At 43.1% G+C, this 26,715-nt stretch overlaps 1 protein-coding gene across 1 annotated transcript in view; it reads right to left on the reverse strand.

Annotated features, from left to right (window-relative positions):
- SLC17A8 (solute carrier family 17 member 8) overlaps positions 1 to 26,413 on the reverse strand; it is a 56,325-nt gene extending 29,912 nt beyond the window's left edge. The window contains exons 1-3 of the mRNA XM_062202001.1: positions 26,313 to 26,413; positions 9,080 to 9,332; positions 562 to 680 (exon numbers count right to left, since the gene is read on the reverse strand). Coding sequence (XP_062057985.1) covers positions 562 to 680; positions 9,080 to 9,332; positions 26,313 to 26,413 — 473 coding nt within the window. The remainder of the gene's footprint in view (positions 1 to 561; positions 681 to 9,079; positions 9,333 to 26,312) is intronic.
- Positions 26,414 to 26,715: the final 302 nt, after the last annotated feature.

The raw sequence follows: 26,715 nt of genomic DNA on the forward strand, positions 1-26,715 counted from the left end.
AAAAAAAAAGTATGTATATAGAGACTCTGAAGAACAGGATTGGGGTGAGCATTTAGCCTAGCGGTTAAGACAAAAATTAAAATGCCCACTTGTCCCATCAGGATTTGCTATTCAGCTCTAGCTCCTGACTCTAGTCCCTGCTAGTGCAGACCCACAAGGCAGCAGTGATGGCTCATGTAATTATTGGGTTCCTACTTCCCATATGGGAGACTTGGATTGCGCTCCCAACTTCCAGCTTCAGCCCGGCACAATTCTAACCTTTATGGGTATTTGGGAAATGAACCAGTGAAAGGGAGCACACATATTTCTCTCTCTCTCTCTCTCTCTCTCTCTCTCTCTCTCTCTCTCTCTCTCCCCGCCCTCTCTTTCATTTTCTTTCTCCCATAATAATTTACTACAGAATAGACTATTTGAGATCAAGATCTGCAAATTGCATGCATGAGGATGGCTCTCATTTTTCATTTTGCACCCTCAAAATGAGAATTGACCCTGCAGATTTTACAAAGGTATAAAGCCACTTTATAACCTGTACAGCACTGCTGTTGGATCCATTTATCTTACCTGTTAGCAGCAAACTTGTTTGAAATGAAACCGCCTGGAATTTGTGTCACAATATAGCCCCAGAAGAAAGATCCGTGGATCAGGCCCACTGTCTCTGGATCCCAGTTAAACTGTGCCGTCTGGAGATGAGGAATCAGATACAGTTATGGTTGTAAGGAAACACTTCACCAGCATTTCTCACCGAGAATCCTGCCTAATAACCCCATGAGGCTTCTCTTTCCTTCCTTTATTGAACAAGTGTTTCTGGAGGTTGCCTTGCGTCCTTGAGATACAGCAGTGAGCAAAACAAAGTCCCTCCTCTCTTGGAGCTCACTTTCAAAGGAGAAAGAGGCACATATTTAAACATCTGTGTGTGGAGAAAATAGTGATAAGGGCTAGGAGTAAAAAAAGAAAACAGCTTATGAAGGAAACAACAATGTTCAGTGTTACTAGGTTATTTACTAGTTGATTCAGATACCAGCTTAGTCAGAGCACAGAGAGAATCAGTCTTGGGTCTCTCATTTCTTAAAGAAGATAATAAGAGCTATTCTAGGTGCCCATAGAAAGTGTGGGGCTAAATGGCATGACTATTTGCAGTAGATTATGAAAGAGTTTTCCTGCAACAGATCAGGATAGTGCCTCAAACACAGTGAAGTCTCAGTGTTAGCAGTCACTATTGTTACTCGAATGGGACAGTGGCCACCGCCTGCCCTCCCACAACTCTCAGGCCACTGAGAATGTGATTTGCCAGGGCTAGAGTCCCTCTTCTCACTTCCTTCTCCATGCCGAACAGTTCCTTGTTTTCAGATTCATGGCACGTGTCTTTTCCTCTAAGGAAGTTTCCTGACCATCTCACTCCACGTTGACTTGGTCAATGACTGCTTCCTGGGTTTGTCCTACAGAGCTGTGATCCTGCAGTCCTGGTGTCACCTTGTGCTGCCCTCAGAGTAGCTGTGCACATGTCCATGTCCCACACTGGGGGATGAGAAGCTCTAGGAAGGCATCCCCGTCTTGTTCAGAAGGTGCAAGGAAATATTTGCTGAGTGGATGAATACATGAGTGGCTCTGGGAAGCATTGACACAAAAATGCCAGAATGGAGCAAGGGTTCCTCATTATCAATAAACTATGTTTTATAAACTTTCGTCACAGTTTATTTTCCCCTCACAAGTTGTTACACATTTATTTGCTAATTTATTCAACATTCACCTAGTGTTTCCTGTATGCTGGGTCAGGTGCTGGACAGTACAAATACAAATTCAAACAGGAACTGCCTTGGCCTTCAAACCACAGTCTACGTGACATCACTCTGTATTCTCTATTATACTGAACACTGTGCCAACTAGGAAGCTGAAACTCAAGACTAAAAAGGAACTAATAACCATTCATGCAGATCAGGTCACCAAATGTTCATTTGGTGCCTATTTTGTGTCACATATCATTTTAAGCATTAGGGGTACAGCAGTGAACAACAGTAATTCCTGCCTTTATAAAGATGCAAATGTGGATAGCAGGTAATAAACAACTACATAGTGAGTTAGATGGTAACCAACAATGAGAAGGGGAAAAAAACTCAAGGAATCGGGATATGAAGTGTTGGGCGGGGTGAGAGGGACTGAACTTTTAGATACAAGGACCAGGACAGACGTCACTGAGATGATTTTTGAGAAAAGACCCAAAGGAAAGAGCAGAGCCAGTCATGCCGTCATCTGAAAGGCGAGGTTTCCAAGCAGAAAACAGCAAGGGTGAGTGAGGGTCCCGAGGTGCAAGTCCATGTAGCTTGAGGGTCATGACGAGGAGAGGGAGAAGAACAGGTGTTGGAGTAAGAGAGGCTGAGATGGCGAAGAGCTCTTTAAGGACCTTGGCCTTGACACAGAGATAAAGACCATTGGAAGATTTAAGCAGGGGAGGGATGTGATCTTGTTGAGGCACTTTCCATTATTTCCTCCTTTAATCCTTGGAACACTGAGGGGTAGTTATTATTACTCATTCTTCGAAAATGAGGAAACAGAGGCCTAATGAAATGAACTTACTCGCCCAGGGTCACACAGCTAGTGGTAGGAGAGAGGTCACAACCTCTCATCTGCCTGATCATCACCCCCGCCCCCTGGCAAAAGCTGCCTTCTCTCCAGCTCTTATACAGACTTGATTTTCTCACGATGGAGAGACGAGACTTCTTTGTCCTGAGGTGCTGAATGACCCAAAGATCCAAGGCAGAGGAATAACTGAAGCCTTTTTCAGTCCCACTTCATCCTGCTGCTAATTACCAATCCCATCATCCTTTTGTCTTGCCTTCCTCCCCGAGGAAAGGAGGTTTCTATTGTTCTCTGGAAGAAATGACACAAAACACTTAGGCCTGCTGCGAACTGACCTGCAGCACCTTCTGAGCCCTATGTAAGCCATCACAGGGGACTAAGGATTTACACATTTCTCCAAGAAAGTCACAGGAATGGTCAATTGCTATAAGAAAATATAGTCAGTGTCACTAACTGTTAAAGAAATGCAAGTCAACACCACAGTGAGATATCACTTTCTTATCAAAAAATGAGAACAGAAGATATAAGGATATGGAGAAATTGGAAGCCTTACGTACTGTTGGTTGGAAGGTAGAACAGTAAAGCCACTTTGGAAAACAGTATGGAGGACACTCAAAAAATTAAAAGTAGAACTATTATATAATTCACCAATTCTAAATATTTAGCAAAATATTTACAGTCATTTTTGAGGGGCTTCAAAAATTTGTGGAAAATTTGAATTAAAAATTTTATTTTAGTCCAAATTTTTTAAAATCCTTGCATAGTTTTCATAATATGCATTTTTCATGAACTTTTTGAAGACCCCACATATTGTACACTTAAAAATTTATTTAAGAAGATAGCTGTCAGGTTAAGCATTCTTATCACAATGAAATATTTTAAAATAAAAAATAAAGCAGGGTAGGCATTGTAGCACAGTGAGTAAAGCTGCTGCTTGCAGTGCCCACATCACTTATTGGAATGCCAGTTCAAGCCTCAGATAGTCCACTTCCAGTCCAGCTCCCTGATAATACACTTGGGAAGTAGCAGACAATGGCCCAAGTACTTGAGTCCCTGCTACTAACGTGGGAGACCTGGATGGAGTTTGTGGCTCTTGGCTTCAGCCTGGCCCAGCCCCAGCTGTTGTAGTCATTTGGGAAGTGAACCAAGTAGATGGAAGTTCTCTCTTTCTCTCTGTCTCTCTTTCTCTCTCAGTGTGTATGTGTGTCACTCTGCTTTTCAAACAAGTAAATGAACAAATCTTTTTGCAAAAATAAAATAAAGTGGGGGCTGGCACTGGTGGGTTAAGCCACTGCCTGTAGCATTGGCAGCCCATATGGGCAACAGTTCAATTTCCAACTGCTCCACTTTTGATCCAGCTCCCTGCTAATGTGCCTGGCTGGGAAAGCATCAGAAAATGGCCCAAGTGCTTGGGCCCCTAAACTCATATAGGGGACCCAGAAGAAGCTCTTGGCTCCTGGCTTTGGTCTGACCCCATTCCAGCCATTGTGGCCATTTGGGGAGTGAACCAGCAGATGAAAGATCTCTCTCTCTCTTTCTCTCTCTCTCTCTCTCTAACTCTGTCTTTCAAATAAAAAATAAATCTTTTAAAGTTAAAAATTAAATAAAGCAAAGAAAATCATAACAGCCCATGAATGAACCACTACTAATATCCCCCAAAAGACATCCTTATCAAATCCTTGGAAACAGGTCTTTGTGGACGTGAACAAGTCACAAATCTTGAGGTGACATATTCTAGATTATATAGCAGGGCCATAAATCCAACAGCAGGTGTCCTTGTAAGAGAAAGGCAGAGGGAGATTTGAGACACACAGAAAGGAGAAGGCCATGTGAGGAGGGGCCAGAGATTGGAGCTATGTAGGCACAATCCAAGGAACTCCTGGAAGAATCAGGCAAGGATTCTCCCTGTAAGCCTTCACAGGGAGGGAGGCCCTGCTCACACCTTAATTTCAGACTTCTGGTTTCCACAACTGTTAGTTAGAGAATAAATTTCTGTTGTTTTAAGCCACCACGTTCATGGTCATTTGTTACAGCAATCTTAGAAAATTAATATAGGTACTTCATACAAGCTATTTTGTTTGTTCTCAAAGTGCCTTTTCATTCCCATTTTATAATAATAGCAGTGAGAGTTAGCAAAGAATTACCAGGGGGGCCGGTGCTATGGTGTAGCGGGTAAAGCCGCCGCCTGCAGTGCCAGCATCCCATATGGGTGCTGGTTCGAGTCCTAGCTGCTCCACTTCCCATCCAGCTCTCTGCTATGTCCTGGGAAAGCAGTAGAAAACGGTTCAAGTCCTTGGGCCCCTGTACCCACGTGGGAGACTCGGAAGCAACTCCTGGCTCCTGGCTTCAGATTGGCACAGCACTGGCCATTGCGGCCAGTTGGGGAGTGGATCAGCAGATGGAAGACCTCTCTCTCTCTCTCTCTGCCTCTCCTTCTCTCTGTGTAACTCTGACTTTCAAGTAAATAAATAATCTTTTTTAAAAAAAGCGGTTAAAAAAAAAGAATTACCAGAAATGCCAGTTCCTATATCCCTGCTCACACGTCCTTCCAAAAGGGTCCTGCCTCTCTCCATGAGATTCTCTCATATTCTTGGGACACCCAGTACAGAGGGTCAAGCTGTGGACTTGATTCAGCCAATGGCTCACTCACTCTTGATCTCTCTTTCACACACACACACACACACACACACACTCATACACACACAGCAACCTGAACCCAGAGATTCTAGTTAGATAACAGTGGACACTTGAAGTGAGACATCGCCATTTAGTCAGGGTCAAGGAAATCAGCCCAAGGTAGTTGTGCTTTGGAGAGCAGTGAAAAGTATGGAATGGGCCTTCCATAGAAAGACCTGAGAAAATGAAGTTGACTCAGAAGCAGATAGGAGACCCTGAGGGGTGAGCAAAAGACCTTAGCAAAGTATTTTCTAGCTCCCACGAGAAAGAATTTTCCAGCTCCCACCTGAAAAAGAATTACAGAAAGACTCCTTCTCCTCCATAGTGGAGCACAGCCTGGAGTTCAGGCCCGCCTCAGGCAGGGCCCCCTTGCCAGGGCCTAGAATACACAAACATCCACGGCAGACCTGCTTGGTGCATTTTACCTTTACTGGAACCCCTACAGCCCTACAATAATCCCCTTTTTAACCTGGGCTGATTTCCCTGCCCTTCTATTCTTTGCAACCAGCAATCCCTGACCAGGACACAAGGGGAAGTTGGTCAAGGTCCTAGAGGGAATAAACGGAGATGCAAGTTTAAAACCAGGTCTAGCCAGGTCCAAAGCTCGTCCTTACCCTACAGGGCCTGTGATCCATGGGAAGGACTTTGACCTTCTCCTGAGGGTAATGAGAAATAATCATTAGATTTCTTATCTTTTTTTTTTTTTAACAGAGTGGACAGTGAGAGAGAGAGACAGAGAGAAAGGTCTTCCTTTTACCATTGGTTCACCCACCAATGGCCGCTGCGGCCAGTGCGGTGCAGCCAGCGCACTGCGCTGATCCGAAGCCAGGAGCCAGGTGCTTCTCCTGGTCTCCCATGCAGGTGCAGGGCCCAAGCACTTGGGCCATCCTCCACTGCACTTCCTGGCCACAGCAGAGAGCTGGCCTGGAAGAGGGGCAACCGGGACAGAATCCGGCACCCAATCATTAGATTTCTTAACCTTCAGTCGTTTTTTGCTACTGTGTGCCCTACAGTGTTCTGAGTGCCTCACACTTTTCAACTCATAATGATTAAAGAAAAAAATGATTATTCACACATTAGCTAAAATCACCCATTATAGCACTTACAGAATATATGCCACATATTTGAAAGATCTATCTGTTCATACTGCTTACTTCTCTCCCTCTTTTGAAAATGAAGACTTACAAATATTTCAGTGCAAACACCTAGTTTTTTCCCATAAAACAACAAACAAAAAAAAAACACCCAAAATCCCAGGCATTCAGAGCCCTTTGTCACACAGTTGAACATGCTCAGCTGATGTATAAGTTTCCTCGGTTTGGACAAAAGAAAAATGACCTGCTACAAATTGGAGTTGTGCTAGATCTTCTAAAATACTACTAAACTGCTACTCTTGACATCAGATAAAATGTATATATTTTAAAAATATATTTTAGGTCTTAATCAGTTTCTCTAAGACTCCAGAGGGCAAAACCATAGAAACTAGAGTGCACACACTAGAAATGTTCCCTGGGTATATCAAACTGTCTTTTCCATATGCCTCAAAGCAGGCTTTATTGACCTAAGCCTGTCTTTTCAAGCAACAAATAAATGCAAAGCAACATCTCATTTTGATCTGCGGCAGAGCAGACAAGTTTTAATTAGCTGGCCATGTTCACAAAAGGCTGAGAGATGCATGTGATACATATCTGGACCTTGCTAATATATATCATTCTCTATTTAAATAACGCATGATATGCCCCTCCAGGTCTATCCCACCCCTCACCTCTCGATAAAGGCAGAATGTCCTTTCGGGACACAAGTAGCTGGGCCTCAGAGACAGATTTGTTGGAAGAATCTCCATGGTGTTATTTTCCTCTGGCAGAATAATCTTAGTTTAAAAAAAAAAAAAAACTGCCTGCAGGCCAGCTAAAGGCTTCTTTTTCATGTATTGAAATCAAATTTTGCCAAACCAGTGCTTGGCAGCAGACTGTTCCAGGTGATGCCAGTGGAAGTGGCATGGAAGAGAGCAGTCGGCCATCAAGTCAGCCCAGGAAATATGCCCCTCTCTTGAAAGTCTCATAGCACACAGTACACACAGGCTCCACATCATACACGCTCTCCACAGCACAACCTACAGAGCAATAATTTCCAAACACCAGTTGGGAAACTCTATCTTCCTAAACAGGTGGGGACCAGAGAACTACCAGATACCTCTGCAAACGGGCAGATTTCCGCGGGAGTCATTCCAGAGCATGTGCTCAAGTCGGTGAAATACTTACTCATTTGGCTGTCCCGGGCAGGTATTTTCATTTGTTTTCTCCTCCCATGACCTCAATATTTCTCTGGGCCTACCATTTATCAAACAAAGCTAATTTTATGTTTTCAGTGACTCACTAAACATCCTATGTGAATCACAAAAAAGTGTGCTTCCCTAAGACAACAGTCACTGAACGGGGTCTGCAGCCTCCCCTCTCTCTCGCTGAAGCTAGCCTCTTCCCCTTGGGCAGTTAGCATTCTGGAGCTCAGACTTGGTCACCTCTGCTGAGAGCACATCCATGCCTCCCCTTGTGGGTTATGAGAATTGGCCTATTAACTTGGTTGTATCCATCTCCCGATGCTCGGCCTTCTTAGTAGGGAGTTCTTAACCTGAAGGCTGTGTGTAGAACCCTGTGGATCTGTGAACTTGGATGGGTAGAAGTGAACATCTTTATTTTCACTAACTGCTGAGATTTAGTTCTGCAATTACAGACATGGACAACAAACCGCAGTGCTATTACCAATACCCTGCGACTCTGTCACTAGAAATCCTAAACATACTTGATCCTTTCACAGTTGCTGCCACTGTCACAAACTATCATGTATGCTTCCACTGCAAAATCCCATGAATTCATTTTGCCTTCTGATACGTTAACAAAGAAGCCCGTATGTTCTGTCACAGATTTGATTTTTAAACATCTTGATATGTGCATTTAATTGACTTCTGGGGCCCGTGCTGTGGTGCAGCGGGTAAAACTGCCGCCTGCAGTGCCAGCATCCCATATGGGCGCCAGTTTGAGTCCCGGATGCTCCATCTGATCCAGCTCTTTGCTATGGCCTGGGAAATCAGTGGAAGATGGCCCAAGTCCTTGGGCCCCTGCACCCACATGGGGGACCCAAAGGAAGCTCCTGGCTCCTGGCTTCGGATCAGCGCAGCTCTGGCTGTTGCAGCCAATTGAGGAGTGAACCAGCTGATGGAGAATCTCAGTCTCTCTCTCACTCTCTGCCACTGCCTCTCTGTAACTCTGCCTTTCAAATAAATAAATAAATATTTAAAATATATATATAATTGAATTCTATTATAATCCTATATATTTTATTCCAAGAGTTTAAAACAGTATTTTAACTAAAGGCTCCTAAGTCTTCACCAGATTGCCAAAGATTGCATGGCACAGAGGAGCCCTTGGTCCCCTTCCTCCCCCTCTCTTCTCTCTTTCACACACAAAGGGCCTTCCTCTTCAGGCAGTTTTCTTTCCTCCTCACCAAAACCTTCCTCGTCCTTCAGGGCAATCTATCACTTTCTCTGGGAATTCTTCCACAATCTCAAAGTCTGGATAGGACCTCTTATCTATGATCCCAAGCATCTCCCACACTCCAGCATAGCCCATTACCCCGAAGTCCCATCACTCACTTGTTTCCATGCGGGCAGAGGCCCACCATTCTGTCTGTATCACCTTGCACAGTGCCCAGCTTCCATAGTCGTCTTTCTCTGTTTTCGTCATATCAGTGAATGACTGCAGTGCTTTCTTTTCGGTGGCAATGTGTTTACAAGCTGCAGCCATAAAAACTCCTACCGTGGAATGATACTGACCTGAATTTCTGGTTTTCCGTTGACATATACAGTGCTGTTGTTGACCATTTCCACAATGGCTACTCCAAGATTGCACCGAATCCCAAAGGAAATGCAGAAGCCCAGCCCACTCATGATGGCAATGATGTAACGCTTGGGGATGCCACAGCAGCGGCAGTCACAGAATGGGGGACTTGGCCTGGATGCCTGCACAGGCCGTCCGTCTTCATTCAGCTCAATGTTATCTTCTTCCTCATTAGTCCCATCAAGTTTTCTACATCGGAAAAAGAATAGGCAGAGGAAAAAAAAAAAAAAACAGTATTAGGGGAGGTGGGGAAATGCATGGAACAAAAAAGGAAAAATATGCCAAAAAAATTAAAAGGAAAATACAACGTAAGATATAATAGGATGGGGCCGGCACTGTGGCTCAGCGGGTTAATGCCCTGGCATTATGGGTGCTGGTTCTAGTCCCGGCTGCTCCTCTTCTGATCCAGCTCTCTGCTATGGCCTGGGAAAGCAGTAGAGGATGGCCCAAGTCCTTATGCCTCTGCCCCACATGAGAGACCCAGAAGAAGCTCCTGGCTCCTGGCTTCGGATCAGCGCAGTTCTGGCCATTGCAGCCAATAGGGGGGTGAACCATTAGATGGAAGACCTCTCTCTCTGCCTCTCCTCTCTCTGTGTAACTCTGACTTTCAAATAAATAAATAGATCTTTTAAAAAAAAAAAAGGATACAATCTGAGGGACCAGCACTATGGCATGGCAGGTAAAGCCACCACCTGCCGTGCCGGTATTCCATATGGACGCCAGTTCGAGTTCCGGCTACTCCACTTCTGATCCAGCTCTCTGCTATGGCCTGGGAAAGCAGTACAAGATGGCCCAAGTCCTTGGGCCCCTGCCCCCATGTGGGAGACCCAGAAGAAGATCCTGGCTTCAGATCAGCTCAGCTCTGGTCATTTCGGCCATCTGGGGAGTGAACCAGCAGATGGAAGATATCTGTTTCCCTCTCCCTCTTCCTCTCCCTTGCTCCTTCTCTCCCACTTTCCCTCTCTCCCTCTATTTCCTTCTCTCCCTGCCTCTGCCTCTCTGTAACTCTGTCTTTCAAATAAAAATAAATTTAAAAAATTAAAAAAAAAGACCTGGCTGCCACTTCCAATCCAGCTCCCTGCTAATGTTCCTGGGCAGGTAACAGAAGATGGCTCAAGTGCTTGGACCCCTGTACCCATGTGGGAGACCTGGCTCCTGACTTCAGCCTTGACCTACCTGAGCCATAGTGTGTTAGTAAAATGGTGCAGTCTTATCTATGGCACAATCTACACTCCGGACACCATCCTAGGCTCTAGCCCCCATTGCTATGGCTGGAAGCCAGGTGATGCCATGGCCCAACCACTAGTGTTAGCGCCACCCCCACCCTAATGGGATTCACTGCTCCTACTTCCCTGCCTGCCCCCAGCAAAGGTTTAAGAGGAACTGTTCCTGAACATGTGGCGCTCTGTCTCTCTCTCTCTCTCTCTCTCTCTCGATATATCTCTCTCTTTTACACTCTCCTTCTCTCTCTTTTCCTTCTTTGCCCCTTCCCTCCAGTCTGTCGGGTTTTCCCCAATAAACCTTTTCCCTTACTCCGGTGTTTGGTGTGTTTTGTAGCAGCCTTACCTCATGGCCATTTGAGGAGAGAACTAACAGATGAAGATTCTCTCTCTAACTCTGCCTTTCAAATAAGTAAAACACATCTTTATTTTTTTAAAAGATTAACGGCTAACCTTGATTTAATCATCAGTTCTGGCACTTATATGCTAGCTGTGTGACTTTGAACAAATAACTTAGCCTTTCTGGGTCTTATGCTTGCTCATCTGTACAATAAATATATTTATTTCACAGTAGTTAAGTTAAATGAGCCTACACTAAAGACAAAAATGTTACCCCCAATAAATGGATAGGCATTGACTAAACATTCAGATCTACACCATCCCTGGTGTTGCCTTAGCATTTCATACATTGCTCTGTTAGTGTTGAGTCACTGTTTGCTGATTCACACACATGAATGAATGAAGGCCTCCCTGGTCAGTTGTGAGAAAGCTAAGGGCAGAAGCTGATTCTCATTCTCATAGTGCTGAGCATGGAGCCTGGACTCAGTGATCCTTGTTCCATTGAATGGAATTGGTGAATCATTTGCAGATACCACTCCTGCCTGAAGCACTTAGAAAAGGTGGGAGTGGGGGTGGGGAGGATTGTGTTAAGGATCTGTTCACTCTGGTCCAGAATCAAATTTTTTAAAAAGAGTGAGGGAGGGAAAAGTTCTTGATGGATAAATAAGGAAACAAACAAATACCCTGCTTTCTTAGGAAGTGGAGATTTTAATTATTTGTAATAGCCACTGAACCTGTTTGGTTTTCTTCCCATGTTGGCTGTAATTGGTCTTTTAGATCAGGGTGACATCTGTCTTTGTTGTTTCCCAAAAATGGATAACTACAATCTGGGGCTGCTGGGGCTTTTCATCCTGGGGAAGTGTGTGCCACTGTCCACCTTCACAGCTGCCCAGGAAACTTCCAAGCCCCAGAGTGCTGACTGCTTAAGATATGCTAAGTACCCTCTAGGCATGTGTAGAACTACTTACTTACAGAGCAGATGTTCCCACTAATTGTGGAGAAGGCAGAAGGTGTGGCTTTGCTCTGTAGGTAACCAGGTCAACATCTGGAGCACAAAGTGAGCACAACCTGCAGCTCATATTCTGAGTTTTTAAAATCCACTCCCTTGCACATCATGGTAAGTACTTCAAACAGTTTGTGGAAATGGAATTAAAAGATAAGTTTATTTTAGTGCAAAATGTATTTGAAATTTTTGAATTATTCATATTTGTTATGGGCTCCAGAGCTGCAAAATGGAGATGAATCCTACTTCTCAAGACTGCTTTGAGGATTAAGGAAAATTATCTATGTAGCTAAAGTCCACCCCATGGAATATGCAGAGTATAGGAGGTTGTCAGTATCCTCTATTTCCTTCCTCCTTTCATCAGGATAGCAAATCAATGTGTAAATTGGCTCTCAAGTTATTATGGTACCCATCACTCCCAATTGTTACCCCTACAAGATCTCAGTCACCATGTAACATTACACTTACACTGCGGTTTTTCTTATGGTTAAAACTGAACAGAAAGAAAAATATTTTGCACTCATATCTCTATCAAAAGTGGAAAAACAGAAAGTTAGACTAAGAGCAAGCATGTAGTAGACAACCATCATTTATGGCTATCTGATGTCTTCAACTTCTCTTGATTTTTCAAGTCTCACCCGTAGAGCAGAGAAAGATACTTTTCCTTGGCTCTCTTGCAGCTATAGTGCAGTATGAGAGGTGGACTCTACTAAATCAGGGGCACCTGGGTGAGATGTTAATGCTGCAAGAAGGGACAAGAAGAAGATGCAGTCTGCAGGGAAAATGGCAATGCAAAAAGTAGCAGAAGTAATGGCAGATAAACAGAGTGTCAATTGTTAAATCGACAACAGGAGTCACTGTGCACTTACTCCTCATGTAGGATCTCTGTCCTTAATGTGTTGTACAATACTTTACACTTTGTGTTTCTGTGTGGGTGCAAACTGTTGAAATCTTTACTTAATATATACTAAATTGATCTTCTGTATATAAAGATAATTGAAAATGAATCTTGATGTGAATGGGAGAGGGAGCGGGAGACGGGAGGGTTGCGGGTGGGAGGGAAGTTATGGGGGGGTGGGAAGCCATTGTAATCCAAAAGCTGTACTTTGGAAATTTATATTTATTATATAAAAGTTAAAAAAATACAGAAAAAAAAAGAAGTAATGGCAGAGGCAACTGGTGCCTCTGTGACTACTGGGGCAAATTTCTGAAACAAATCATAAGATTGTCAGAACACCGCAGTCATGGCAGTGGTGTTTTGTCCTAAACAGTCTAATCATATGATATAATACGTTCTCTGATGCATTTTTCAAAGATGTTGAACACCCAGACCAAACATGCTATTCTAAATTTCATTCCATTTTAGCTAAAGTGCATTTTTTTATTGTGACCAAGAATTTTGATTGTAGCATATTTCTTTGTGGAAATGGAGACTATTTCTGTGTATTAATATGTAAAGTGTGTCTACATCCAAAAATACAATATGGACTGCTTCACCTTGTATTTATTGGGCATATGGCCCATGCCTAAGCTTTAAAGAGCACCTAGGAAATTCAGGAAGCCAGGAAAGACAGAAAATAAAAACTTAGCTATGAAAATATAAAGTATCCTTCAAATAGCTTGTAGAAAAACGGAATTTAAATATACTTTATTTTGGTGCAAAGAATGCTTGAAATCTGTACAAAGTTCTTTCATAATACATATTTTCTATGAACTTTTTGAAAGTCTCCCATACACATGGATCTCAAATTTTTTTGAATCAAAATAAACTAATCTTTTAAGCCCATCTTCAATTAACCTGTTGGAATACCCCCTTCTACTTCCAGGCTAGGAAAAGGCAAGAAATGGTTAAAAGAGATCAGTTGACATTCTAAAATCTTAGGGATCCTGAAACTCATTTCTTTGGCATAACTCTGAGGTAGGAGAGCCATAGGAGGTAGTTTTTAAAAGTAGACCCTAAAGATTAGATCCTTGTGTTTAATTACTTACTAGTTGGCTAGCAAGAAGGACCCCTTCAGTGGGGGGTAGATGGAGTCTTCAGAGTGTTGAACCCTTATCAGGAGCTGCTCTCATTTTCCCTTTTGGCCATGAGAACAATAACTAGAATTGAGTCTCAGCATGCATCAGGTTGGGAAACTGCTGAGCCTGCCAGTGGAGGTAGGGCTGTACACCAAGGGAGCAGGACCTGGATAACCTGGGAATGGATTCTGAGTGTTCTGGATTCACAGGAGGGTGGGACAATAAGGGTGGACTAGGAAGAGTTTTTCAGTATGGAATGACTTGATTTGTACCCTCCAAAAAGATAGGCTGAAGTCCCAATGCCCAACACCTATGAATGTGACCTTAATTGGAAATGGGGTCTCTTTAAATGTAATCAAGTTAAAAAAAGATCATATTGGATTGGGACGAGCCTAATCCAATGCCTTCCTTTTAGGAAGAAGGGAGCGTGGACTTGTAGACACAGAGATAGAGAGGACAGGGGAGAAGGCTATGCGGCAACATGCGGAGAAATTAGAGTGCATCAACAAAGAAAAGAATGCCAAGAATTACCACAACCACCACCAGAGCCAGGAGAGACAGAGGAATCTTCCTTCAGAGACTTCTAAGAGAGCACGACCCTGCCAACACCTTGACTTTGAATTTCTAGTTTCATTAATTATGATGGGATACATTCCCATTGTTTTAAGCCACCAGGATGATCATGTCTCATTATAGCAGACCTGGGGAAATAATAAAAAGGGCATTGTCTCATGACACAGATTTTAACATCTAGCAAAGGTGTAGGGACAGTGGTTCTAATAAGCTGCTAACTTGGCTGTTGCAAGCTTAAATAAAAGAGATGTCAAGAAGAGCTTGATGATACCTTTTAATGTAATTGTGTATTGATTTTTAGTCATTTTTCATTGTGCTCAGAGATATGATTATAACTTTTTTAAAAAACAAAAACTGACTTCAGCATTCACCAGATGAGAAGAGGACATCTTTGAAGCAGATCTGACTATCAGTAACTTCTGCCTTTCAAATTGACCATAAGTGATTTCCCTCTTTGAATAAACACCTGAAATAGGGGCACAATGAAGTCAGGGCATGTTACAATAATCATAAACGTGGTCCTAATTGCTCCTGTTCATCCCAAGAGAGAACACCCAAGGCCACAGGAACATCTTTTCTTGGTACAAGTCCATGTCCTCTCTTTTCCATCATTGTTTAGTGAACCTTATTTTTAGATCTATTTCATTTTTAATGCCTAGTTTGAAGAATTCTCAATCTGATCTAAGTATAGAAATAAATTAGTAAGAATTAAATTGGATTGCTTCTATTCCTTTAACTGAAGTTTAATCTCTGTCACTAGGAATTTAAAAATTCATGATTGTTTTATCTTCAATGTTAATCATACTCTTGATCAATTAAAAGGTTTCTCTTTAATTGAGCTTTTATAAAGAGCATTGCTGGGGCCAGTGCTGTCGTGTAGTGGGCTAAGCATCCACCTGCTGCACCGGCATCCCATGTGGGCACCAGTCATGTCCTGGCTGCTCTTCTTCTGATCCAGCTCTGTACTATGGCCTGGAAAAGCAGTGTAAGATGACCCAAGTGCCTGGGTCCCTGCACCCACATGAAAGACCCAGAAGAAGCTCTTGGCTCCTGACTTCAGCCTGACCCAACTCCAAGTGTTGCAGCCATTTGGAGAGTAAACCAGCAAATGGAAGACTTCTCTCTCTCTCTCTCTCTCTCTGTAACTCTGCCTCTCAAACAAATACAATCTTTAAAAAAGAGCATTGCTAAAACAATTATAACAGATTATAGAAAAAGGGATCAGAAGGCTCAAAGGGATGGACATGCAGGAATGGATTTATTATATAAAACTAGAAAATCCAAAAACTAACTGTATTTCTCAGGAGGCCAAGGGAATACTCCCTTTAGTAAGCCAATAAGGAATTCAGTGATGAAGGAGTCACTAGCACTGTTGAGAAACTCAGAAGCCGTAGGCTGGGTCTCACAACAGGAAGTGCTATTCCAGAAGTAAGACAATTGGGATGATAGAATTATGGAATAGTAGGGACCAGAGGCAGCACTTAACCTTGACTAATTACTTTAATGACAGTGTGGGATCTTGCTATCAGAGATGAGTGATAGAACATGGTGCCACTAGGTCAAAATAAAAAGGTACCCTAGGGGCTGGTGCTGTGGCATAGTGGGTAAAGCTGCCACCTGCAGTGCCAGCATCCCAGCTGCTCCACTTCCGATCCAGCTCTCTGCTATGGCCTGGGAAAGCAGTAGAAGATGGCTCAAGTCCTTGGGCCCCTGCACCCATGTGGAAGACCCGGAAGAAGCTCCTAGCTCCTGGCTTTGTAGCGGCCCAGTTCTGGCCATCATGGCCAACTGGGGAATGAGCCAGCGGATGAAGCCCTGTCTCTCTCTCTTCCTCTCCTTCTCTCTCTGTGTAACTCTAACTTTTAAATAAATAAATAAATCTTTTTTTTAAAAAAAAAGGTATCCCAATAGGATATTACATAATATTCATAATCAGAAAAGATGAAGAATATGAGCCGTAGGCTAAGTTGGCCATCCCAATAAAGAAACACATTCTCTTGCTCAGTTTCTAGACCAGAATTCAGTGACTGAAAGAGATGTTGGGTCTCCATGGCAAAGGAACCTGGAATACACGAGGGGAATGTTGTCTTGATTCCTCCAGTCCTTTTCCAAAGAAATCGACAGCCATTTATTTGAGGAAATATGCACTAAAGAAAGAAGAATACCCTGACATTTTGAAGACTGTTGGATAAAGGGGCAAATTGATGTTTATATTTACGGAAGTATTATATCCTTCTGGTTTCAGTAGAGCTTAGGATGGTTAGGCAATAATTGAAGTCTTGGCTCAGGTCCATTTTATGGGGGCTTCACTTGATCCACAGATAACTCATTGGTCATTTCCCCATTTATAATCCCACATGCATAGTTGGAATGGAGACATCCAGCATTTGATAAAATCATTACACTGGTTCCTTGATTTGTAGAACAAGAACTACTCTAGTAGAAAAGACCAAATAAAGGTCCTTGAAACTGCCATCCCTAGGTAAGATAATAAATCAATACCCTTGAAACACCATTCCTGAGTAGGATGATAAATCAAAAACAGTATTACATTATACAGAGATTAGTTTCACCTTCAGAGATTTGAAGGATGCAGGAATGGTAATCCCCTTTATATCACCATTTAATTCAACAGCCTGGCCCCTACCAAAAAAGCAAAAACAAACAAAAAAGAATGGATAATGGTGGGTAATAGTAAACTACCACAAGATTAACCCAGGTCCATGGCTTGCCTCTCGTGATCTGATACACTCTTTCCATGTCCGTTAGGAAAGGTATCAGAAGAAGTTTTCACTGACAGAAGATGAGATGGATGACAGTGTACATTCATGGTTAGGTCTTCTGGACCTTCTGCCGAACATCACATTGATCTGTTAGGACCCATAGATAATATGATGTCAACTGCAGCTCCTGAGCGAGAAGTGACAAGTATTTTGGATGTCTCAGTGAAACGCATATGCTCAAGAGTAAGAGATGATTACTAAAAAATTTCATAGGCCTGTATTATAGTGAATTTCATACAAATCTAGTAGTTGAGATTACAGAAAATTCCCTATGGAGTATAGTGAGAGTAGAAAAAACTTTGTACCACTAAGAAATACAATGCTTGGTAGATCTCTTAGGATTGGAGAGAAGTATATTCCATACCTAAGAATCTGTTCTAACCCACTTATTCCATAATATAAAATGCTGTTGGGACCAGCATTGTGGTGCAGTAAGTTAATCCTCTGCCGCCATGCCAGCATCCCATATGGGCACTTGTTCTAGTCCCAGCTGCTCCTCTTCCGATCCAGCTCTCTGCTGTGGCCTGGGAGAGCAGCAGAAAATGGTCCAAGTGCTTGGGCCTCAGCAACCATGTGGGAGACCTGGAAGAAGCTCTTGGCTCCTAACTTCAGCTTGGCCCAGATCCAGCCATTGTGACCATTTGGGGAATAAACCAAAGGATGGAAGACGTTTCTCTGTGTGTCTCCCTCTCACTGTCTGTAACTCTACCTCTCAAATAAATAAATAAAATCTTTTTTTAAAAAAAAGTTGTTGGTTTTAAAAAGATCCAAAATCTAAAAGATGTTCAGCAGCAAATCTGAGCCACAATAAGAACAATCTTGCCATTAGAGTCATGTTATCCTGCATATCCCTGGTACTAAGGGAATTTGGGTTTGGAAAATATGCCATATGGGCTTTCTATCAAAACCCAAGGTGGGGGCGGGGGCAGTGCCATGGCGCAGTAGGTTAATTCTCCACCTGTGGCGCCGGTTCTAGTCCTGGCTGCTCCTCTTCCAATCCAGCTCTCTGCTGTGGCCCGGGAGGTTAGTGGAGGATGGCCCAAGTGCTTGGGCCCCTGCACCCGCATGGGAGACCGGGAAGAAGCACCTAACTCCTGGCTGTGGATCAGCAGTGTTCCAGCCGTTGTGGCCATTTGGGGAGTGAACTAACAGAGGGAGGACCTTTCTCTCTGTCTCTCTCTCTCGCAGTCTGTAACTCTACCTCTCAAATAAATTAATTAAATCTTTTAAAAAAATTTTTTAAAAAACAAACAAAAAACCCAATGGGGAAATAAAGTTAAGACTCTTAAGATTCTGGAACAATGTCTCATTTTCCATGGCAAAAAATATACATACAACATATGTTAGGCCGTCACAAAACACACCAAACACTGAAGTAAGGGAAAGGGTTTATTGGGGAAAACCAGCAGACCGGAGGGAAGGGGTGAGGAAGGAGAAAAGGAGGGGTGCGTTTCTGGGAAGTGGGTCTAATATCCCTTTTCCAGGGGGCGGGCAGGGAAGTAGGAATAGCCAACCCCATTAGGAGCTTGACACGGGTGGTTGGGCCATGTGGCTACCTGGCTTTCAGCAATGGCAGCGGGGGCCAGGGCCTAGGATGTAAATCAGGGTATAGATCGCATCATAGATAAAACTGAACCATTTTCCTAATAACATACATAAAACTACTACTAACGTGTTACTCGGAGATAATGGAGACACAGAATCTGACCACGGACTATCAAGCAATCATGTACCCAAGATCCCCCCATCATGAGCTGAGTACTGTCAGACCTACCAAGTTATGATGTCCATCAGAAGATGGAAGTGGTATACCTGGGAACAAATACCAGCAGCACCAAGGGGCACAAGTAAATCCATATCAGAGATCCAGACTCCCATGTGATCTTTAACTGTTTCACCAACGCCTCACTTATGAGCAAATTACAGGAGGAAGAGAAAAACTGAGCTTGGTTCACAGGTAGTCAGTCTGGCAAGTCAGGACAAGTGAAAAATGGACTCTTGCTGCCCAACGGCACTAACGGGGTGGCACTTAAGGGCAGTGATGAAGAGAAATCTTCCTGATAGTTAGTGCTTTGAGCATTACCTGGTCATTCATTTTGTACAAAAAGAGGAACATTGCAAGGTAAGGTGTGTGTGTGTGTGTGTGTGTGTGTTTGTGTGTATACACTCACAGGCAGTGAAGAATGAGCTTGTCAGACAGAGCAATATTGGAAGATTCGGAAGAACAAAGTTTTGGGGAGAGACATTTGGATTCACTTATGAGAGTGGACACAAAGTGAGATTTTTAGTTTGCAAGGAACATATGGTGGAGAGCTTCTACTTGGAAGACTTGCTAAACAGCCAACAGACAGGCTGGCTTGGCCAGCTGATGTAAACCAGCTTTTGTCTTTAGCCACCCAGTGCCAGGACAGTAGATTTGTGTAGAAAGCAGCCATGGTATCAGTAACGGAGGCTGTACACAGGCTCCCATTCATCAAGACTGATTTAGTGACTGCTAAGTCCTTGAGCTGGCATACTCCCTCAGAAGACAACCAGCAAGATGCTGGAAAGTGGTCTATCTCAGACCCCTTCCATCCTGAAAAGGGTAGCAACTCAGTCTGGTTGGGGATGACACATATTCCACATGTAAGTTTGCCTAGTCAGCCTGCACGTCGCAGCCAGCATCATGCTCTAAGGACCTGTGGAAGGTCTGGTTTGGACTCAAACCAATGTGCTCGCTAGATGGCAAAAGTAGCACAGAAATGGGCACAGGACAGGAGGACTGCACTTCCAGAAGCTGGAAGCTTGGCAGAGCTGAGGAACCCTCTTAAAAATGTGACTGGAGGGAGTCAGAACTGTGGCTCAATAGATTAAGCCTCTGCCTGCAGCACCAACATCCCATATATATGGGCACCGGTTTGTGTCCCAGCTGTTCCTCTTCCAATCCAGCTCTCTGCTACGGCCTGGGAAGCAGTAGAAGATGGCCCAAGCACTTGGGCCCCTGCACCCATGTGGGAGACCCGGAAGAAACTCCTGGTTCCTGGCTTCAGACCAGCACAGCTCTGGCCATTACAGCCATTTGGGGAGTGAGCCACCAAATGGAACACCTTTCTGTCTCTCCCTCTCTCTGTATGTAACTGTCTATCTCAAATAAATAAATAAAATCTTTTTTAAAAATGCAAGTGAAGCATCAGCTTGGAGACAAAGCCCTATAAGGTAGCTATGCTGGGGCCAGAGCTGTGACATAGTGGGTAAGGCCGCCCACCTGCAGTGCCAGCATCCCATATGGGTGCCAGTTCAAGTCCCGGCTGCTCCAGCTCTCTGCTATGGCCTGGGAAAGCAATGGGAAGTGGCCCAAGTCCTTGAAACCCTGCACCCACAAGGGAGACCCAGAAGAAGCTCCTGGCTCCTGGCTTCGGATCAGCACAGTTCCAGCCACTGCAGCCAGCTGGGGAGTGAACCAGCAGATGGAAAAACTCTCTCTCTCTCTCTGCCTCTCCATCTCTCTCCATGTAACTTTCAAATAAATAAATAAATCTTAAAAATAAAAAGGATGTTGTGCTGCAGGATGCAGTATGTTCCATAAGCCAACAATTAGCACAGATGCTGTCTTCCATGGACAGAAGGCATGGGTCTGAGAAACAAAGGGTGAAAAGAGTGCTCCCACTCAACATTATTCCCAGTTACCCACTTGACAAATGTCTCATCTCTTCATCTTCAGGCTCTGTGAGTCTAGAAGTGGTGATTCACAAGAAAAAACCTCTTCTAGTTGGAAACACAATGGAAACCTCACTAAATATGAAGAATGAGAATAGATATTTAACATAGTGGTTAAGATACTTATGGGTCCCAGCTGCTTCACTTCAACCCAGCTCCCTGCTAATGGCCTGAGAAAAACAGCAGAAGATGGCCCAAGGGCTTGTGCCCCTGCCATCCACGTGGGAGACCTGAAAGAAGCTCCTGGCTCCTGGCTTTGGACCAGCCCAATACTGGCCATTGAGGGCACTTGGAGAGTGAACCAGCAGATGGAAGAGCTCTCTCTATCTCTCCCTCTCTCTCTGTAATTCTACCTCTCAAATCAATCAATAAATCTTTAAATAAATTTCAAAAAGGTACTCAAAACCCACTTCAGAGTACCTGGATTTGATTGCTGGTTCCTGACTCCTGCTTCCTGCTTATATAGACCCTTGAAAGGCAGCAGTGTTGGCCAATCACATGGGAGACCTGGATTAAGTTCCCATCTGCCAGTTTTAGCCTAGCCAAGCCCAATCCTTGCCATTGCAGGCACTTAATGAATCAGCAAGTAAGAGCATATCTCTCTCTCTTTCTCTCTCTGCCTCTCAAAATTAAGATTAAATAGATAAAGAGCACTTCAAAAAATTCATAGAAAAAGTGAATTAAAAAATAAGTATGGGGTGGGCATTTAATCTAGTAAAGATGTCCATTTCCCATACTGGAGTGCCAGGGTTCAATATCTAGCTCTAGCTTCTAACTTTAGCTTCCTGCCAGTGTAGACCCTGGAGGTGGTACTGATGACTCAAGTAATTGAGCTCCTGTCATCCATCTGGTACATCTGGATTAGAGTTCCTGGTTCCTGGCTTCAGCTTGCTCAGTCCTAATCATTGAAGGCATTGGGGAATGAACTTCTCTAGCTCTGGTTCTAGCTCTATCTGTTGATCAAATAAATTTCAAAAATATATATATATTTTTTGACAGGCAGAGTGGATAGTGAGAGAAAGAGACAGAGAGAAAGGTCTTCCTTTTTGCCATTGGTTCACCCTCTAATGGCCGCTGCGGCAGGCGCATCGTGCTGATCCGAAGCCAGGAGCCAGGTGCTTCTCCTGGTCTCCCATGCAGATGCAGGGCCCAAGCACTTGGGCCATCCTCCACTGCCTTCCCGGGCCATAGCAGAGAGCTGGCCTGGAAGAGGGGCAACCGGGATAGAATCCGGTGCCCCTCAAAAATATTTAAAGATAAGTTTATTTTGGTACAAAGATTTGAAGTCCATATTAACAAGGACTGACTGCTATTCAATCTCTGAGATTTTTCATGCCAAGACCGGAGGACAACTCCAGGAGTCATCATGGGAGCTGGGAGAAATATGTTTAGGACCCAAGAGATCCACTAAAACACTGCCTTGTCTAGTTTTAACTGTAAATGAATAAATACAGCCACCATGACCTGATAAGGATCAGGCCCTCAGCAACAAAGGCCTGGGTCAACACAAAAACAAACCAGCAGAAGCGAGGGGGATTGAGAAGGGGTAGAAAGCTTTCTGAGGAATTATGACCCTGTACAGAGTCCTGGAGAAGTTGGACCTGGATGGAGTGAACTGCCTATGAGGAGCAAGTGGATCCAAATGGTGTAATGGGTAGACTGAAATAGACACTGTGCACACCTGCAGATCCCTTTATCAGGCCAGCCACACACCTGGAGCTGCTGTACACTCTAACAGCTTATAACTGCTTCCTTCTCAGAACCGCACATTGCTAACTGGCCTATAGATAAATTCCCCACCCCTGCTGGGACAGCCCATAGCCAAGGATTGCCCAGTGCAGAGATACTAAGCCTGATCCCACTTGCCTCAAAGGGACCAATATAAATTAGTTTCACTTATATTGCAGAGCCTCCCCTGTGGATATGGCCCCTGTGCCATTGTATGCTGGGCTTCTGGAAGGGTGCTTTGCTCATAAAGGGTGCAAGCTCAATTCTTGCCTGATTCTTTCTCCTCTCCTATCATGCTTGAATCCCTCCAACTGGATTTTTTCAGAAAGAGCTCTCCTTCATAAATCACATTCCGGGCTCACTCAAATCCTTCTCTCGGGCTCTGCTTTTCAGATAACCCTACCTAAAGCAGAGATGCAGCAAAACAAAACTATAAAGTAAAATAAAGCAGTGAGGAGGGTCAGGGAAATGGGTGGGAAGAGGGGAGGTGAGCTTTGTCTTTAAACAGGACAGCCAAGAAACTCCTCAGGGCAGATGAACTTTGAGCAGAGACTGAAAGGAACTGAAGGAGTGAGCCATCAGACTCTTCAGGAGAAAAGCGTTTAGGCAAAGGGACCAGATGGTGCAAAAGCCAGGACAGGAGTGGATCTGGGGGCTCCTGTGAGAGTGAGGAGGGCCCTAAGTTCTGAGGAGTGTGGAGCGAGAAAACAATGTCCGAGATGTACTCAGAGACTTCTCGAAGTCCTACAGACCATAAAGTGCCTTGAAGCGCCTTCAAAGGAGGCTGACTTTACCTCTGGGGGAAGTGGGATGCCATGGGAAGGTTCTGAACATGGGTCTGTGCCCACGGGCCCTATCTGGCAACCAGAGGTGGGATGCAAAATTCAATAAATCTATATAGTAGGTTGATTTTTAAGTTGATAATTTTGCACGGCCTGTGGATGATGTTAGAAGTATTCGAATAGCCCTTAGCAGAAAAAAGGTTCTCCCCTGCCCTGAAGAGATTCACCCCTTGCAGCCAGGTGGCTGAAGACATGTAGGTAGGGCAACTGAAATCCAGGGTTGCTTGATCTTGGAGCATGCCATAAACACGCCTGCCTTTGTCAGTGGAGCAGGAAGTGCTCATCTGGTACATATGTTTAACACACAACCACTGGCACTTTCTGAAGTTTAAAGAAACCTAGAACATGAGTTTAAAGAACCTAGAACATACTGTTTGGAATTTTTTATTCCTAAGCAATTAGAGTAACACCATGCCATTTAAGATGAACAAATTGACATGTCAATTTCTGGACATTCATTTCTAAGTCTAATGTTCTCTGTCATCTGTACAGTCTAATGCTAGGCTATAAGTAAATGTATCTTCTTTATTTCTACACTTCCAAAATATTGTTGTACAGTGCTTGCTTCGGCAGCACATATACTAAAATTGGAACAAAATATTGTTGTACATTTAGCTGATTAATTGCTCAGCTGCTTCTTATCAATGACTGTTTTCCAGGAAAGCTAATAATGCCTGACTGTAATCAACCCCATGTGTGAACTCTCAAATGCTTCTCTGTGCATTTGCCACTCCCTGGAGCAGGAGGAACACTGATTAAAAAGCATCTCAAGAATCCCATTTAGATGATGATCTCAGCCTCAAACATTATTAGACATCTATGATTTACACTGCCTGCTAAGTAGAAAGTAGGGGTTTCCAAGTTCCAAATGCCCTTTATAAAAAAAAATGTCCTTTAAGTTTTTTTTTTTTTTTTTACATTGGATTCTGTCAACTGATTTTATGTGAAAATCAATGGGGCAATAAGTAATTGCACATTATATGCCAAGTTCTGGGCAGGGTGCTTTACATATAATTATCTTATAGACTTATGGCTAATACCAAATACATGGCAGAGTTGGACTTAATTATTCTGCAGCTCTGCTTAGACCATGGGAACTGAGGATCAACTTGGGTGTCTGGACAAGTAATGTTTATTTTTCCTTCCTCTGCCAATAGTTTATCTCTGGAGACAACTGAAAGAAGGAGTTAGAGTTCGGCTTCATTTTTCTAAGGCCATCTATAAGTAAGATAGCCATAATAATATCAAGCATTCAGTTAGAGCACTCTCTATCTCAAGCATTGTGCTAGCCATTTTTCTATTGTCCTGTGATGCCATTCTAAGAAACTGTCCAAAGAGTCTTAGACATATGGATCAATTTTTGGTTGAGGTTGCCAAACTTGGAAATTACTAATTTTTTAAGATCCCTAAGCAAACCATTTTTTGTAAACAAAAAGATCTTAATGTGATCATCCAATCAAACATGGCAAAGCCAGCTCTTAAGGTAAGTCTTCTACTGAAAAAAAAAAAAAGCAATTAAATTTCAAAAAACCAATTAAATTGAAAACAGAATTCCAAAGTCCTTTTTCAAGTATTTTATAAACTAAGGTAAAGTTGGTGATTATAATGGTGACCATGACCCTAAGTCATGAATTTTGTTCCTAACTTTGTCAAATTCCTCTGTCATCACTTGAATAAGCCAATTAAGCCATTGTGCCATCTTTTTGTAATTCTAATCAAATGAACACTACCACAATAAGATGCTCCCTGGGGAGTGTGCAACAAAAGGATTAAACACTCTGCTTTAAATATTATTATAACCATTTCCCATATTTGGTTGGTTTATGCTGCTGTCACTGGGCTAGGTTTTCATCTAAACATGAAAATTTAGCAGAGGTCTGATTGAAGCCTTTTTTAATTTTAATTACTAAATTAATAAGGTCTCCAACCTGTTCTTTTATTACAAAAACTCATCAAGAGTGGCACAGTGGAAATTTTAACACTGATGGGAGCACATATGCTATTAAAACACAAGAAGTGGGAAAAATCCCAGAAATAGTCTCAGATTGCCTAGAAAGGGTACTTTAAATTCAAAAGATTTTAAATTTAAGAGATAACATAGAGAAGTTACAAAGGCGATGCTAGGTGGCATTTTCACTCATCAGGATTAAAAATAATTATTCAAACACATAGAAAGCTTGTCAGGAGTATTTTCACATTTATTTATGTCAAGGAGATAAAGGAGTCCTACCTTGCACATAAGGACCACGGATTAATTCATATATCAAAACTGATATATATCAAAGAGGGCATTTACTATGTCTATAAAAATTTACAAGTTAAAATGTCACATAAATTCATTTATTTTTGGCACACTCTCCTTCCCATGATAATGTGTTTTACTTTAAAAAGGTTTTTTGGTTTGGACTAAAATCTCATTCAATTCAGTGATGGTACTTAATGTTTTCCCCTTCATAATCATGTGAGATTTTGTGCTTTAAAGAATACTAATTTTTTAACTCTTCCAACTATCATGCCATTATCTGTTCTTTTGGGGAAAACTATTCAATCAGGGACCACTTTAGGTATATCATGTAACAAGCAAAAAATTTTCAAATATTTAATTTTCAGCTCAAAACATAACTAAATTTGTCATTGAGTTAGCATGAAATATTATCTCCTCACTCTTTGCTAATTTAATGCCAAACACATCATATGCATTACCCCAAGTCCAATAAGTGCTCATCCTGCTGCATAAACAGCACATTTGTCTTGATGTTTCCTTATTTAAACCCAACACTTTTTGATGCATATTTTTCCCCTCCCAACAGGGACTGTTAGAGCTGCAAGAGGCTCCAGAAGCCATGTAATCTGACCCACCCCTCCTTGTTAAAATGTGGTTTTATAAACATGACACAAAGTCGTTCATACATTGCCAACGTGAGGCTACTCAAGAAATAAACCTCAAATTTGCCTCCCAACTTTACCTTTGTAAAATCCCCAACGAATCTCCCACGGCGTTCTTCACTCCTTCCTTCCCAGGTTTCAGAAATTTTTCCTTGAAGGTCTCAAAGGCTTTAAAAGGCATTTTGAATGAGGGGCACCTGCGAGCCGTTACCACCCAGTCTCAGCAACTGTCATCTTTTCTCCTGTCCAGCGTGGGGACCGCTCTGTTTTCCTGGAACACCTGGAAGTCAGTTCTCATAGAGGGAACTGCTTAGAATCGGAAAGGAGAGGAAACTCAGCCCAGATCTTCCAAGATGAGACCACTCTCCCCTCTCTCAAAACCCCTCCCTAACAAAAATGCCAAGAGTTGTCTGGCTGGGAATCCAGCCCCTTGAAAAAGCTACAAGTCAGCAGCAGCCGCCCGTTTGGCTGTTGCCTCGGACA

The sequence above is a fragment of the Lepus europaeus genome, chromosome 10, assembly GCF_033115175.1.
Source record: "Lepus europaeus isolate LE1 chromosome 10, mLepTim1.pri, whole genome shotgun sequence".
In the NCBI taxonomy this organism is placed as follows: domain Eukaryota; kingdom Metazoa; phylum Chordata; class Mammalia; order Lagomorpha; family Leporidae; genus Lepus; species Lepus europaeus.